A 17,670-nucleotide genomic window follows, 5' to 3' on the forward strand; every position below is an offset into this window, starting at 1 on the left:
TTAACCACAGAGGGGGAGCCATGCCTTTTAACAGGAGGAAAACACTATTCAGTGTCGGAACAGAACACGTGCATGGTGCAACTGGCAATTAGACAAAACTGCTGAAGCCAGCAATGATAGCTGCAATACTTGAAGGAAATTTCTAACACATCAATACAGATTCCAACACAAAAAATGTCACATTTTTATGCAAATTGTGCCGCCGGGTCTGGAAAAAGCCAGCACGTCAGCCATATGTGCAACAAATTTGAAATGGCACATCCAGTTGACGTATCCAACCAGTCTTAGAACAAAATCTGCAAGTGAATAATGATCACAAAATGTTTCTGTATTCAAAAATAACAGAAGAAATAACCTTGGTTGTGATAAATGTCCACAAGCTCTGGCCTCATTGATTTATATGTTCTGATCTTGCCCATCTCTTTACAACTATTGGTCCAACATTTCCAAAACACTACCAGGGACACTTCAGGTGCCCTTTGATGCAGTTGCATCGACAGCACTCTTTGGTGTAACACTGGAAACAGCTGTCCTGCCAAGAATGAAAGCAGAGCTCATGGCCTTCTTGTCCTTATTAGAGAGACAACTGATAGAAATTTGTTAGAAGTCACCGTCTCCTCCATCCCATGAGGCTCGGATCAGAGATGTTCTTTATTTTAGTAAATTAGAAAAGGTTAAATAAACACAGCGTGGGCCTATGGTTGGATTTTTAAAATATGGCAACCCCTCTTTGACTTTACAGACACTACAGTTGCTGAGTGTATCTCAGTAAAGTGGGCTGATTCATGTTCCGTTTTTCATGTTTCTATTATATCTCCCTTTAATCTTGCTTCTTTGATGTGTACACCAACAGTTGCTATCCCAGTGTCCCATGAAGACTGGTTTTTGTTTGACAGTTTTGCAGGGTGGAGGTAGGGAAAGAGTTTATACATATGTACGTGCTATATAAATGATAGCTATATACATTTGTCTTGTTTGTGACTGCTGTCTTTTTAGCCATACACAAAAACACGTGGGTCCATGTCATTGGTTCGACAGCCCATTGGTTCGACATCCCATTAGTCCGACTGTCCGTGGTGCTGAACGGCTCGCGGTGGGCGTATGGTGCGCCGCGACTGGCTTGAGGCGAAGCAGGCTCACGGCTTATGAGTTTGTCACTTTCTTTTTCATTTTAACCCACACCATGATCTTTTCCTGACCCTAACCAAGTGGTTTTTGTGCCTAAACCTAACCAGACCTTAACCACAGGGCATCATGATGATTTCGGAACGGACTTCGGAACAATGAGTTTAATATGGTCGGAACAATGGGCTGTCGAACCAATGGGCAGTTCCCAAAACACGTTAACTCAGTTTGAGAAACTATTATTTAAATTGGAGAAAAACACCAAAAAGAGAGTTTGGAAAAAGAGAAATGAACATAAACTAGTTCATTTTTTGGGACTGTGAGAGAAATGTTTGACCCTGACCCTTTAAAGCTAAAATCAGCCCGTTAACCTTGTATTTTTAATTCAGCGCGCTGGAGAACAGAACCAAAGCATAACAGTCAAATTCCCACCTGAAAGGGCTGCTCTGTATATCTACCAATAAAATCAGTTTTAATGCGACCTCTTTTATTCCGTCTGTTAAGAGCATCTCTGTGAGAGAGCGAATAAAAAAGCTGGCTACCCTTTAATGACCTACCCACTTGTTTTTCACACTCAAAGGCAAAAAACCCACATTAGAATCATAAATAAAAACAAAAACATCAACAACAAAAAAGAAGAAGAAGAAGAAAAAAGAAACAGTCTATTTGCAGTGAGCAACAATTTCTGATTATGTCTGACCCGGGTTGAAGGAGCGCCAACACGAAGCATCTACAAGTGGATTTTAGATTAAGAACACTCTCAGTGGCCTAATGGAACAAGACTGATGGAGAATAATTAGGAGCTATGGGGCATTACGGAGCAGTCTCAGGTGTTGTAAAAAATACAGACGTTTGAGGAGACTGAGCAATAGAGAGGCAAATTACACAAGAACCTGTCTGTCGGAGCAATGCGTCCACATACTCACAATGATTAATGGGTAAGAATTGGATTACTGCAGTCTGCAGACATATTCTATCAGTGACGCTCCTGTCATTCTCCTTTGTTTTTTTAAATTCAGCTCATGACAGCTTTTCTTATGCGTACAATACAAGTCATTTCAAGTTAAAAACCAGACCATTTAATATGCCATATCTACAGATTCCATGTGAACTCTCCGGTTTATATTTGTATGTATTCAAAGACTTGTCAGTAAAATCAATCCAATTTAAGGATGCATCATTAAAATAAATCAAATTATTTAGTCTTTGAAAACTATTACATGTTTAAATGGGAATAAAAACACACATCAAATGATTTTAAAAAATGTTCATTCGTTAATTTTCAGGGTTGCAGGGGGGCTGCAGCCTGACACTGGGCAAGAGGCGGGGTACACCCTAAACAGGTTACCAGACTATCACAGGGCTGACACATAGAGACAGACAACCATTTTTGCTTACATTCACACCTATGGGAAATTCAGAGTCACCAATTAACCTGCATGTCTTTGGACTATGGGAGGAAGCCGGAGCACCCTGGGAAAACTCACGCTGATACAGGGAGAACATGAAAACTCCGCACAGAAGGGCTTGTTTAAGTTTAAGCGTGAATAAAAATACACATGAAATGATTTTAAAAACTGTCTAACTCACTGTATTGTATGTTCCACATCTGTGGGTATGAATGTGTCCACTTAATGTTGTAATTAAGGTGCAGCATGAGGTGTATTTCATGAGCTTCAGAGTATTTCATTAAGACTGAAACATTGAATTACGTACCTGATATCCGCCAATTACACTCAAGCACAATCCCTCATTCAGGCAGTTGATATTGAGCAGCCTGCAGTAGTCAATTATTTCTTCACAGTTCTTCCCGGAAAACCCTCTCAGACATCTGTTAAGAGGAGGTCAGTGTCATCAAAATCAATTCACCCAAAGCCTCGGGCACTAACAAGCCATATTTTTTTTTCTTTCACAAGATACATGGGGTTATAATTTTGTTTTCCTCATGACCTGCTTGTGATTCGGACGTGGATGAGATAGTGTCTGCAAATTATTCTTGCAGTTTTTATGACGTGGATTGCTAAATGGGCGGAGTTAGCACATCAGGACAAATTAAGGTCATTATAAATCACAGATTATACTTTCCTACAACCGTAAAAATCCTTATTTCGCTGATTATACTCTTTGATATGGCAAACACAGCCTTCGCTTGATTAACCTTCCTTGTAATTTTCATATTCTGTATGTTTGATTCTGATTTAATTAAAATTTGGAGCTGTCATAATGAGAAAAACAAATCTGTCACATTTATAACATGGGGTCCTTGAGCCAAGTACATAAAACTATCAGTTACATTATTATGACTGAGTGGTGAAGTGAATGAATGAGAGACAGAGTGGCAGAGTGGAGACCTCGAAAGCAGAATCTTATAAACATAAATGTCCTTTCTCATCAACGCAGTAGACCTGTAAACATTTTCATATAAATCCAAACAGTGAGTCACCAAAACACACTTCTATCTCATCTGTCAGAACGGTGTTTTACACAGGAGTTTGGTTAAACAGTCGAACTGAACTCGAAATCAACTTCGGCTGTGGACAAAGACTAGTGGTATGAGCTCTACAGTAGTTTTAGTTGTGTTAAAAGCAGGCTTCAGAGTATCTCGAGGGCATCAAAGGCAGATATAAGGCGTAATATAGTAGAAGCCTGTATTCTCCGAGAAGTTTTGTGAAACAAACTGTTCTAAGATAAAATAGCAAGTCTGGCTGCTTCTCACTTTTGCTGATTTTGAGCGGAGCCAGTACAATACAGGATGGTTGACGAGGAAAAAAAGCAGTTTTCAACAATTTGAATAAGAATTGACCAATGTCATTTTTGTACTTGAAAAATTAAGGGTAGCATTATATTTTCCATTTTTTATATATATATTAAAAATGAGGAGAAGACCATGGCTGCAGTGGAATTGTTTTTTTATTTTGTTTTTTGCTTGGGAAGGTTCCTACCTGGGTGAAATGACCCAGAAGTATCTAACTCGTAGCCTTAATAGGAGCTGGTGGGATTCTCTAAATGCTAAATAAAGCTTCTTCAGTGCTACCTTTTTTTATCTCCTTTAGCAAAGGATATAGTGGACCATCCTTTAGGAAAGGAAAGGAGATAATGCCGTCCCACAATTCCTTGCAGCAGCAACATTTAAAGAGATGCAACAATTTGGCCGTTCAGGAAAAAAAAAAACAACATTATACCTATCATGCATCAACTTAAGAATTTTTCACACTAGGGCTGTCAAAATAAAGCTTTTTTTCTCTATTAATGAATCACAGAAATAATAACGCATTAAAAAATTAACTGCGTCCCATGGTGCTCTTTGACCCGGTGTGTCACTGAAGGCCACACTGGCTTTGTTACATGATGAAGGCAGATGAGAAGACACTGCATGACTTGAACACCTACATTTTAAAAAATGCCCAGATGGAGCTGTTGATAGCACCATTCTCTATAATTTCTGTCCTCAGGTATTTTCATACCATCAGAGTACTAAAAGCCTGACATATCACCTCAACGCAAAGTATTTAGTAGCGAACCCGGAAGTCCAAGTTAGCACAGTCTCTGATGCTAGCACTAGCAGCCAGCCTCGTCAAGCGCTACACTCAGTAGACTGAGTAAGTCTACTGTGACCAGCTAACTAACTCTCTTGCAAAATGGATTGCAACGGACCGCAGACCAGTTCCCGTGGTAGAGGACAGGGAAATCCAGCTGCTTTACTACGATACATCTGCCACAATTCATTTGAACTGAATTTTTAAAAATACTTTCACAGAAAAAAAATGATGTATGTGATTAATTTTGATTAATTAATCACAGAGCATGTAATTAGTTAGATTATTTTTTAATCACTTGACAGCTCAAATTTTCACACAATCAATATGTTGATAAATACTGTTTGAGTAGACAGGAGGGTGACCATGAGCAGCTGTTCTCAATATGAAGACCATTTTGTTTCACTTTTGAGATTGGCTGCCTCTATTCCTAATTAATTTCAATTCCAACCTTGGTGATGAAGTAATATTTTTCACCAGGTTATTGGCCGCATGAAACAACACAGTAAGAACGCCCAGGGTTATGGTGTCTAAGATGCGTTTTTTTGTCGTCCATCTTTGGGAACATCTGCCATCACATAAGTGCATAGCTTTGTGTGAGTGCAGTCAGATTCTATTAGCACCACGGTTGTCTTTTTCTAAGCCCTTACGAATTCTCCTTCACATCTTTCAGTGAATTCATAACATTTGTAATTGTGGTCAAGGAAAAGTTTTTAGGAAAACACATAGGCATTATACTTTTTGACTATGAAACCACTGCCCTGAACAGCAATATGTTAGTCTGTCTCACAACATTCAGATTTCTCCAACCCTATCTGTGCTTTTTGCGCCTGTTCGTTCCTACTAAAGACAAATATGTTTTAAAAAGTACATAGTGATATTGGCACAGTTTTTTGGGGGGTTTGCAAATGTTTGCAGCAGTTATAGAGCATTTTTGACTATTTTCAGCTGCGGATCAACACACACACACACACACATATGTAATTACAGCTCCAGGCTGGTATATATAGGACTGGCTCAAAATGACAGTTTCCATTTTTATGCTAACAAGTCATTCAGTGTAGCAGTGTGGCTCATTGATGCTTTTAATAATGTTTTTTGAATAGTTTTTGGACAATAATGGAAGTCTGTGGCACAGAGGAATTAGCTACACTGGGCTACACAGACAATACCTGTAAGATGGATTGTTGGTTTTGGTCTTTACATGGGATTAGCCGACAATAAGAAAAAATATAGAATATCAGCAGCCAACAATGAGGCTCGAGGTCTGCCAGACAAGTCTGTATTAGGCATAGAGCTTTAGATTGAAATGTAAATCCTAATCACATTAAAAGGTGGAAAAATAATAAAAGACCCATTTCTATTCACTCTCAGCTGGAGACATATTCACAAGACACTCCAGTCATCTAGAGAGGGGACTATGAGAGTGGCCTCTATTAGATCTCTGTATATGCTTCACCTGCAGACATAATCATTTCCCCTGGACACGCAGGTGGCATTGTTGAGACATGGTGATGGGCTGCACAGGTTCTGCTGCCTCCTGCATGCTGGGACCACATTACCATCTGCACAGACACATTCAGAGGCCTGCATACAGAGGCAAAACAAACCAGGTCACCTGTCAGCTTGGGAAAACAGGGTTAGACTACACAAAAGGTGCATAAGATCTCTAACTGCGGAAGCATTATCAATAACAGAGCGATTTGCTGCAGGGAGAGAGACTTGATTGACTCACATTATTATTTGTTACTGATCTCTGCAATTACATTTAATTGAATCTAAGTAGGCAAGTAAATAATAGGTTTTATATATGTTTTAATATGAGTTTTGGGCAGCATAAGAGGCTAATAAATGCTAATGGTGTTGTAATTCAAAGTTAAAGTGATTTGAAATTCACATTAAGCTTCTAGAAAAATATTTATGTCAAGCCACAGCAATATTCGGCATTATTTTGATGAATGTCCCTTTTAGTCTGCTCCACTCTGGTATTCTTAGGTGGGCTGTGAAAATGTGCAGTGCACTTGGCAAACTGTAATGAACAAAACAAAGGTCAGAGAAAGACAATTAGACCATTACTGTATTTTCTCTAGTGTATCCTAGGGAACATTAGAAACACCACTGCCTTTGCAGAATGTATGACCGCAATAGCATTTCCAGTGAAAGGTGAAAATTGCAGTAGGCATCTAATTACAAAAAGCTTTTGATGAGAGCCATTTCAAACTGGCACTTAAACATGCGCTGGGTCATTCAATCAAAATGCTAGAGGAAGCAAACACTCTTTCCCTTAGCTCATCTTCAGGAGGAAATATTAATTGCTGTTGCAGCCTTCAGAATGAAGCCATTTGATCTTGTTTCAAGACACTATATTAATTTTAATGTGCCATTTCTTGTTTATCTCCCACTGAGATAAAACAAATAAGGGAAATTAAATCCTCACACGCTCCCCTGCAGTGCAAATTCGTTCCTCCTGACACGCGTGTGACATGCAATCGAAGACAACTAGGGAGTCGCAGTAGACGCCCCCGAATCTTTCCGGACAATGACAAACAAATCCTTCAGGGCCTTCTTCGCATACGCCGCCATTTCTGCATGGATTCGGATCACAGGGGGCTTTCCTCTTCTCACACGGCGGGCCTGCAAAATAGACAACATGAAAATTACAGCACATTTATTCAGATTGTGGGAATTGTATTTATGTTTAGAAAACTAAAATGTGTAAAAGCCTGCCAACTCGTGTCTCCCAGCAGACATTTACACATTCTAGTTACAACTATTAAACTACTGAAAGAGCTGTATGCAACATTCAGAACAGTAATATAGCAGCAAACCTCTATTTGCTATGTGAAGATATAATGGCGTCTTGATGAAGTGAAACTTCCTTTGTCCATGTTGTATTCTGATCTTTACTGTTCTTTGTTTACGGCCCTGATTTGTGTGCATGTTGTTGCATGTGAGTCCCTATGAGCATGTCCAGATGACACTGTATATATTGGGACAGTGTTGTTGCAGAAGTGCAGTGCTTACACTCCGGTTTCCCCCGGTTAACAATGTTAGCTTTGGTGGCACAATAACCTGCTAGCCACCAGCTTACCCACTTCTATGTTGAGAGCCATATGCAGAGAATCTCTCGGCCCAACTCTGAATAATAGATATGCTCTGAACGTCGCCACTATCTTGGGATGGTGTCGTCGCAGAAGCAAAGCACCCACTCTCCGATTCCCCCCCAGGTAACAATGTTAGCTTTGCTGGCACAATTAGGTGCTAGCCACCAGCTTACGCACCTCCATGTTGAGAGCCATGTGTACACAATCTCTCGCCCAGACTTTGTGTAATACATATGCTCTGAATGTCACCACTGTACTGGGACGTTGTCATCGGAGAAGGAAAGCACCCACCTTTTGGTTTCCCCCCAGGTAATAACGTTAGCTTTGTTGGCATAATAAGCTGCTAGCCACCAGCTTACCCACCTCCATGTTGAGAGCCATGTGCAGACAATCTCTTGCCAAGACTCAGAGTCATAAATATGCTCTAAATGTCGCCACTGTATACAGATGGTGTATCGCAGAAGCAAAGCACCTACCCTCCAGTTTCCCCCCAGATAACAAGGTTAGCTTTGCTGGCACAATTAGGTGCTAGCCACCAGCTTAGACACATCCATGTTGAAGACCACGTGCAGACAATCTCTCGCCCAGACTCGGAGTCATAAATATGCTCTGAATGTCGCCACTGTATTCAGATGGTGTCGTCGCAGAAGCAAAGTACCCACCCATAGGTTCCCCCCCAGGCAACAATGTTAGCTCTGTCAGCACTTATGCCATTGTTAGCGCTGTTTATTGAGTTAGCACCATTAGCTGCTAGCCACAGGTTCAACAAACCCTATGTTAAAAAGAGCTTGCAAACAATCCCGCCCCAAACTGTCAATCACAGATATGCTCTAAATGTCGCACACAGCTCTTAACATTGAAAGTAACATAGAACAGGCATGAAAATAGCTTGAAAGTAATGCGACCAAGTGATCGCCTGACAAGAAATGAATGACATGACTTATTATACATAGAGGAAGGTGTAACTGATGTGTTTCATCAGTAATTACACAGGACGGAGGCATGTGCTGGTTCATGTCACAATTAAACGAAAGGCCGGACCAACTATAACCAACTGTAAATAGCATCATCGCTGTCAGCATTGTACGGTGGCCTCTGATCGATGATATGCTGCAGAGCTGCACCTAATTGCCCATTTCAGAAACCATCACACTGAAGCCAACAAACCACACCAACTGGAAAATAAGAAAAACCAGCAAGATGTTATCCAGCACACAGAAACAGTTACACCAAGATATGGGAAAGACGAGCTAACTAGGCTGACTCTAGTTGCCTCTAAGTTCTTTAATTACTGGTTCTACACTGGTATAGCTGTGCCAAATCAATTATTGGTACATAAATGTTATTATGTTTAAACCAAACTTGTAGTGAAGAGCAGGGCTTACAAAATAAATCATAAGGTTTTCTTCAAGTAAAAATGCACAGTTCTCTCTGAAAGCTTTAAACAGGGAGCTGAGTGTGTGCCCTTGTGTTTTCCCTGCTCGTGATGGAAAATTGCCTCCATCTCTGGGTGTTGTGTTTCATGCTGTGAGCGTGTGCATTAAAGTTTGTGCTTGTGTAACACGGGAGGGTCGGACAGTCTGCAGCTGCCATCCCGTGAAGTCGGGTCTACTGTAGCATTAAAATAAATGAGCATTTGGGTCAGCTACATAATCAGGTATGGCAGTTGTTTGATGGTGCTGTAAACACTGCCAACAACAACTTGCAACATAATAAAGTAAAGTGTGGTTCTAACCTGTGTCAGTAACCTGCAGTGTGATCTGTACTTTTATGGAAAAACAGTTTATCAGTATAACTTTTTATTTTTTGTCAATCTGTGTTATATTTTATTTCATCTTATTCAGTTTAACTGATTCTTATTTCATTTTCATTGTGTTTTAGTCACCTCACTGAATTTAGAAGTTTAAACTGCCTCTGTGCTTAAAAGTTGCATGCATGAGTATATAGTGAGCCTGTTACATCATACTGTATCATGTCTACAGACTAGTTTCTCCCAAAGAGGGTAGTTTTATTCATTATTGAGTGTTAGTGTATTATTAAATATTTTTGTGCTTGCAGTACGGAGCATAGAATACTCAATCCCTTTATTAAAAAAGACTACAAGTTTATAAAAAGGCAAAAAGACACAGCTATTATTATTGCTGCTTTCACCACTTTATTATATTTCTATCATGCCTTTTAATGCCTTTACACTTTTGCTACTTTTTTAGCATACTGTACTGTAATACACAACACTTTGCACAGACAGATAACACAAGAGTTTCCAACTCCTAATGTGTGATTTTTCAATCCTGTGAACTCAAAAAAAAAAAAAAAAAAAAGTTGATACCTCTGTACCGAGTACAGTAATAAAACGAAAGTGGCCATAATGATGTATAAATGATTTTCATGGTGGATTTTCACTGAACTCTAAACTAAGTCGTCAGCGCTGCAGCCCGTTTCTTAAGCATCTTCTGAGATAAAGCCATTCTGAGCCAGTGGTTTTCTAAATACTGCAGGACCACAACACTTTCACCACCAGCAGCTTTACCAGAGACAAGGTAATGCTGTAGTGACATTGTATGCAAAAGGATAAAATTAGACCCAATTCCCTGCAGGTTCAAGGTGAATAAAATTTGATGTTATTCCCCAGTGAGGGTTTTCATTTTTGTGTTCTTCACAAGGTGCCTACACATTTATCTTTCCAGTGACTCTTTCTTTGCATATTTTCTTTAATCCCCCTGCTGATACAAGTGCTCATGTCCCAGAGGCTCCTCATAGCCTCCTCTGTGGGCATCAATCTTACTGTGTACAACTTCAGGGCTTGCTTCCTCCTCGACTCATTTTCCACCAGAAATTGAGTTTTCATAACTGGTCCACTAAAAGTTGCACAAATACAAACTACTATATGTTTAGGAACACTTCTACCTGTCACACAGATAATGGCTGTAGCACTCTCTGCACTCGAGAGACTCTAATATAAATTTGGTTAAGGTCATGCATGGTAAGATACAATACAATCATTTGTATTTGCGCTGGCATTTGTGTCTACCACGGATCTGTTCATCTCAAACACCCTTATTATTGCAATGATTATGAACTGCAGCAACCTAAGAAACAACTCCGTGTCAGTATCTAATTAAATCGTTTAACAAGGGTAATGACTGTGTATATATAGTCCAAATTAAACTTTAAAATTTTGAGATTATTACCAACAAATTAGCAAAAACAATTAACACCCTACACCAAATGGAAATGGCCCCATAAAGATGGTAATACCTTGCAACATATACCCTAGAGGTAGTGCAAAGGAGAGTCAAATCAAAAGAAAATCTCATTTGAAACGTCCCATGAGTTTGGCTCATTATTCTGTGCGCATAGACTTTGGCCTATGAGGGCAGCCAGCGCTGGAGCAGCCACTAACTTCCAGTTGATTAATGAGGCAACTGCAGCAGGGAGGTAGAGGAAGCACAAGCTCCACAGAACTCCCAAGAAGCTGATGGGACAGCAGGACACCATGACTATGCGAAAGCACCCAGTGGAGTCTGCTTACTTGAGAGAGCAGCGGCAATTAAAGCAAATTAGATAAAAGCTGCACAGGCAGAGGGTGCGTGGAACTCACCAATTTGTTTCTGATGTGAATTATATAAATTATCCATTTAAAGTAAGAGAAGGGTGGACATTTTTCACAGTGCCACCTGTTTTGTTTGGTTTACCAAAATGTCCTGTTACACTGGTTACTTACTTACTATTACATCTTCTCTTTCTCAGCTGTGTGTTAGGTTGTCATTGGCAGCTTGTCTTTAAATCTTTACATTTTATCAAGAAATGCACTGTGTTTCATCAACAAAACCTAAAGCTAAGTATGTTTCAGTGCCATGGAAGGGTAGACCTATAGGATGAAGGGGTGAAATACTCCAAAAGAAAAATGTAAAATTTCCAATTATGTCAGACATAATTAGAGGAAAAATAATTTTAATATTCATAATCGATTACTTAACACACATTCTGGACATTAATTTTTGTATTGATAATTAACAAACATAAACTCCTTGTCATTTCTGCCAGGTGTAAACCTGGAGGGAATCATTCATTCAGTTGTGTATTTGTGCGCGCAGCCAAGGCGCCAGATGGAAATGCATCGTATATTTCCGGAAAACACAGGTACATTACATTTGTACATGTCATGTTTTTTATATCAACATGTCTTAAGTGACATAGTTCTGATTACATGTATATGAACTGACTGTCATCAGGAGGTGGAGAGGATGGCAGATGATGTGACAGACGATATAGGCGAGACAGCTGCCAAGCTTTGGGCCATTGTTCAAGACCAATAAATAACAAAATCAGTTGGGTTTTATCAGCTACACATTGCAGCATTTCCTGCAATGACTGTGCCACTAACATCTGGTATTTTAAGCTCAAACATGATATTTTCCTAAACATAACCAAGTGTTATTTGCCCCAAAACATAATCACACTTAAACCACAGTGTTGTTGACACTTACAGAAACCTAATGGTTTAATGTATCGTAAAACTAAAACTAAAAATTAATAGCCCAGGCTACTATTTGCTTAAATCACTGACAGGTGACTACATGGGGGACATATTTAAAAACTGGATTCATTTTTAATGAAAAACCCCTTTGATTCTTATCAATCTGACTGCTAACTGCTTGCAATCAGATCAGGCGTTTAACTGAGACAGGCGTTTATTTGTCAAAATGTGTGGAGCCACACAGGGTTAGTAAAAGGGACTAGGCTTTTAATTTAAGTTTTACAGCATCTGCCATAACGTACAAATGTTACATATCTGTGGTTTGCAGAGACATACAATACCAACATTTTTTTGGTGATTAGGCTGGAGTGAGTGTTTCTATTTGTCTATCTAATCTCACATACTACTGGACCCATGAGCCTAATATTTTTGTAAACATTTATAACTGTTCAAGGCCAGCTCATGGTTGCAATTCATTTTTGAGGAACCTGTTTTGTCGACTGTTTCATAACATCATTGACTGCTGACTCCTCACTCTTTAGCGGATGTTAGGAGCTGCAAGTGATCAACAATATCACACAGCAAGAGGCATTAAAGGCAATCAACAAAGGCTAAAAACAAGCCTTATCTAGTCTGGTGCAGGTTACATTTTGGCCTTTGTCATGGCTCAAACACTGATGTCAGATTTTAAACTAGAGCATTGTCAGATTAATTCCATACATGATTTATTATGATCCACTAAAGTAAGCCACGATACGAGATGAATAAATCCCTGGTTTTGTTATCTTTACCACCGTCTTGACCCTCAGAGAGCCAGGAGGGACAACTGAGTGACATTCAAGTCTTCTTTGTTCCAATATTGTCATGCGTACACGCTGGACACGCAACTGTTCCCCACCCACATGCCCTCAGACACACCTGGAGGAGATCTGCACTTTACTGAGTGCACTTTTCTTGTTCAATATAATACATGGCCTTTATCTGATTAAAAACATCCAGCATTCAATTCAGCCTAAATCTGGCATTCACTCCATACAGGAGGAGGAAGGCAAAGCGTTATTGTTCCCTTTCAAAGAGCCGAAGAGTTGTCTTGTAATCATCTCTTTTTAAATGTTGAAGACGTTCAGAGTTGTTCTCTGAAATGTCTCATGCTACCCTTCACCCCCTGTACTATGCTTTCTTCTTCTGCTGTATAGACTGAAAAACGGGTGCCAGACAGCACTGGAAGTAACCTTGAAACCACTCCTCCGAAATAATAAGATGAAAGCAGGGGCTGGACTCGAAAAGGCAAAGCTATGACACTTCAAGACTGCTGCCAGGACAAATTGTGCTCCAAACAAAACAATGAATCAATGTGAAGAGCCACCTGGAGTTTTTACTCCAGAAAGTTCAAAGCGGGCTTGTTTTTACAGCAGACGCTGATATCCAGGGCAACCGGAGGAGTATCCAGGTCTTGTAACCCACTTGTGTGTGATACCCATTAACCTAACTGTACGTTACTGGAGCAAATGAGGCTCATTACCTAAATAATGGGTGAAGCAGTAATGTCTCATAAACAAGCTCACCAGATCACGAGTGCCACCCAACGCTGGCACATGAGCCTCCGGCAACTTGTTTAAATCGCATGGCAAGGGACACAATTTGGCTGCTGATGAAAAATATTACAATTGTGTCTAATTTCCTTTTTAAATTATTCATGTGAAGAGGCATTAGACTACTTAAGCTTTAACTTGGCTGAAGCAGAACAGACCAAAACCATGAGCATGACACACAGTGATTTCTACGGAATTTAGCGGAAATGAGAAAGAATAGAAATCTAATGTTCAACACCACTGATTTCCTAATTTGCTCTGTCTTCTTAGACCAGGCTACATTAAATAATGAAACATAAAACTAACATGAATGTTGCTGTGTTTCAGCCATACCATACTTTTTTCTAGGCAGGCTCACAGACTGGTATAAAAGTTCTGATTTAATATGCTCAGCAGAAACAACGCACCATAAATCACATTTTAATTGATTGCTGTAAACCTTTGTTTTATCAACGGCGACACGCTCAGTTAGCCAGCAGTTTAGCACTGGCTTTTTACAACCTCATGTCACCGGTCGTAACATGAGGTATTTGATTTCAAGTGGCTACTTCATATATTATGATGACAAATATAACATCAAGTGGGATCAGGTTTAAAGCCCATAAGGAAATGCTGATCTTTTGAAGATATATGGCTTTTGTAGTTTCCAGCTTTGACCTTTTCCAAAGATAGTTGCCCCTTGGAGGCAAATGACACGGCTGTGCATATAGAGCCGGGATGCAGCAAAATCTCTCCCTCTGCCTTTTGTAAATAGCATCATGAAAAACTGATCAGCTATCTATGATTCGCCTGTCAGGGATCAAAGCTGCATGATTGCATTCAAAGATAATGTTTTCATTGTCAAAGTCACAGACGATCCATCTGTATTGTACAAACAGCCGGCTGAATAAGAGCTGCTTACCAGAGGATCCTGTGTCACAGATGCATCTGAAGGAGCCAGGCGACCCTTGAACACATGTCCCATTTTCACAGATTCTGTCACAGTTTTCTTTTCCAACAATGTCAGTGCAGTTAACCCCTAAAACAAACAGCAAGTCAGTTAAGTACAACACAGAAACTCAAATAGATAAAGTTCATGGACACACACATGAACACGCAGAGCTATAGCTGATGCCATTTCTTTGAATTTCTAATTCAACAACTGAACATTTAAATCAGTGCTGTACATAACACTGCTGCAGAGAGTACATGTCAGCAGCAAAGAGATTAAGAAAGAAGACATTTGGGATGCAGGCTGTTTTAATATTAATTTTGTTTGCGTTAGATGCGAGTGTTTGGGCTCAGGCTGAATAACACTAACTTGATGTGTCCAATAAATATTGATAAAAAGGGCAGCTTGCGTCACATTTTATTGACGCAAGCTGAACTATTTTTGTGTTGTGTCAGTAACTTTCAACCAATCTGAGTAACATTTTGTCAAAAGCATCAATCCCATTTTACAAAATATACAAATGATGGGGTCTTTCATGCAGATGTAACTCTGCACATGAAATAATATCTGATTTAAGTGTGTAGGATTTAGGGGCATCTATTGGCAGACATTGTATATACTATTCATTACTATGTTTTCATCAGTGCATAATCACCTGAAAACAAGAATCATGTTTTTGTCACCTTAGAATGCAACGTTTATATATACATACTCGGGGTGTAACGATCCATCAATCTGGATCAATATATTGATTCAATGATCAATGATCCAAAGTCTTCAATGCAAAGTGAAAACATCAATCCATGTCGTCATTTTTAGGATTCGCTTTTATTCTGAAAGTCTGTGTGACCGTCAAAGAGCGGCAGGCAAACAGCAAGCAGCCAAAAGAAAGGTGATGAGGATAACCTTATTTAATCGGGAATAAATCAGCAGGGTGGAAATATTTTGGATTTCGGAGAAAATACGGGTCAACAGACAGAACACATGTTGAATGTAAACAATGCTGTTACAAGATGAAACATGACGTAGCATGACGTAACATTACCTGCCTGGACGGCAACAACGTTTGGCTGAAAAAAACATGCATGCAGGTTAAAATTCAACCGAGCAAACGCAGTGACTTAAACCAACGATGTGTGAGAAAAATAATAACATTGCATGTTATTTGTTGAAAACTGAGTTGAGGAAAAAAAGTCTGCTAGCCACTAGGCTAATTTATGCAACGTAAACATGCTTAAGCTAATACTGCTTCTTCTGTAATGGATTGCCCCGAATCGCATCTAATCAAAATTGGCAGACTTTGTAATATCGGCAAATAACATATCGTTGTCCAAAGAATCGATATGACATTGTATTGTGATGAAAGTGGTGATTTCCACCCCTACTACATACGGAGCAGATCCTCAACCATGGAGTCTGCAGAACGGACAAATCAAACACTGGCTCTACATAGGGCCGTTCGCGTTCTTGCATTGGCCACCGAAGTTCTTCGACACAGTTGGCACATGGGAAATGTTTCAGTTCTGCAACCTCACTGCCCGATGCCACTAAATCCTACACAGTGGACTTTTAGGAATTTCATTGTACAACAGAGGTTTATCAATGAGGTGTAGTGAGTTTTTGGATGTTTTTGATCTAATACAAAGAAGCTAAGAGAGCCCAACAACTGGGATCAGTGGGTTTTGTCCTTACCTGTAAAATGTGGAGGACACAGACATTTATATGTTCTGTGGTTGGGATCTGTGGATCCATTGCTCAAACAGACTCCTTTGTTTTCACAAGGGTTATCCAAACAAGCATCAGACTTTTCACAAAACCTCCCAGAATAGTGATGGTGGCATCGACAGTGGTATGCACTTTCCCAGAGGCCTGTTTGACAAATACCATTCCCCGAACAAAGTCGAAGTAGAGGAGAACCCTGACAAAGTTGCGTTTTAACAGACACATTGAGCCGTAACCCAAGTTTGCACAGCTGCATGTCTCCCTGATGCAGAGCGATGAAGTAATGATGACCCGGGACGAGCCACTTGGCCTCAACTGGCTCGCTTCCATTTATATTGTGGGGGAAAAGAAACTGATCTTTTATCTGTCCATTTGTGGAACAGCTCTCAAAGCTGTCTTTTGACACATTGAGGAGTCTGATGCCATATGACTTCAGCGTTTCATCAGCAGACATCAGCAGTTTGTCTCCATGTTGCAGCTGAAGTGGGCATATCTGTGGGAAGTTGATAGGGTGCCCAGTTGACTCTGCTCCCCCGTGAGAATCCCAACACTCAGAAAAACCCCTACAGAGGTTTTCTACAAGAGTCCAATTCATTTGAATTGTGCGTTGTTTCGGGTGCCATTCAAGTGAAGCTTGTCTGTTGCAAACTGTTTGGCAGTGGATGGTGTGGGCGGCCAAGAAGACGGCAATAAAGTGAAACAAGGATGCCCCCATGTTTCCACTCTCCTACTATTTAATACAAATCAATCTGGGACTTTTACACTCAACTTGTGTCATCTGGAGAATGGATGAGGCTAATGCGATTGTGCTTCATGAGATGCTGCTCCTTGCCCTCCAAGAATCCAGTCGACACAAAAGTTGTAACCTGAGGGAAACAAAGATTGTGATTAATGATTTGTGAAAGGGATTTGACTTTTACAAAACTTAAAATACTTTCTAAAATATTGTGTTTCTACAGCTCAACTTAATGGAAACCCAAAGACTGTATAAAAACAATGGATGTAGCCACCGTTATATCACCCATTGGTTTGTGGACTCCCATTTCAAAGCCTCGAGTCTGGCATTTTGGCTGTCACCATCTTGAACTAGAAAAGCACTCAGAGAGCGCAGACCTCTGCGTTGTGGATCCAAACGGAGAGCCGCTAGCTGGGAAGCTAGCAGAGGCTAACTGGCTGTGTT

General features: G+C 40.0%; 1 protein-coding gene across 1 annotated transcript in view; it reads right to left on the reverse strand.

Annotated features, from left to right (window-relative positions):
* eys (eyes shut homolog) overlaps positions 1-17,670 on the reverse strand; it is a 233,308-nt gene that overhangs the window by 206,372 nt on the left and 9,266 nt on the right. Inside the window, exons 2-6 of the mRNA XM_049600306.1 lie at positions 16,461-17,356; positions 14,739-14,855; positions 7,099-7,295; positions 6,121-6,248; positions 2,842-2,956 (exon numbers count right to left, since the gene is read on the reverse strand). Coding sequence (XP_049456263.1) covers positions 2,842-2,956; positions 6,121-6,248; positions 7,099-7,295; positions 14,739-14,855; positions 16,461-17,205 — 1,302 coding nt within the window. The 5' untranslated portion in view covers positions 17,206-17,356. The remainder of the gene's footprint in view (positions 1-2,841; positions 2,957-6,120; positions 6,249-7,098; positions 7,296-14,738; positions 14,856-16,460; positions 17,357-17,670) is intronic.

The sequence above is a fragment of the Epinephelus fuscoguttatus genome, linkage group LG16, assembly GCF_011397635.1.
Source record: "Epinephelus fuscoguttatus linkage group LG16, E.fuscoguttatus.final_Chr_v1".
Lineage (NCBI taxonomy): Eukaryota > Metazoa > Chordata > Actinopteri > Perciformes > Serranidae > Epinephelus > Epinephelus fuscoguttatus.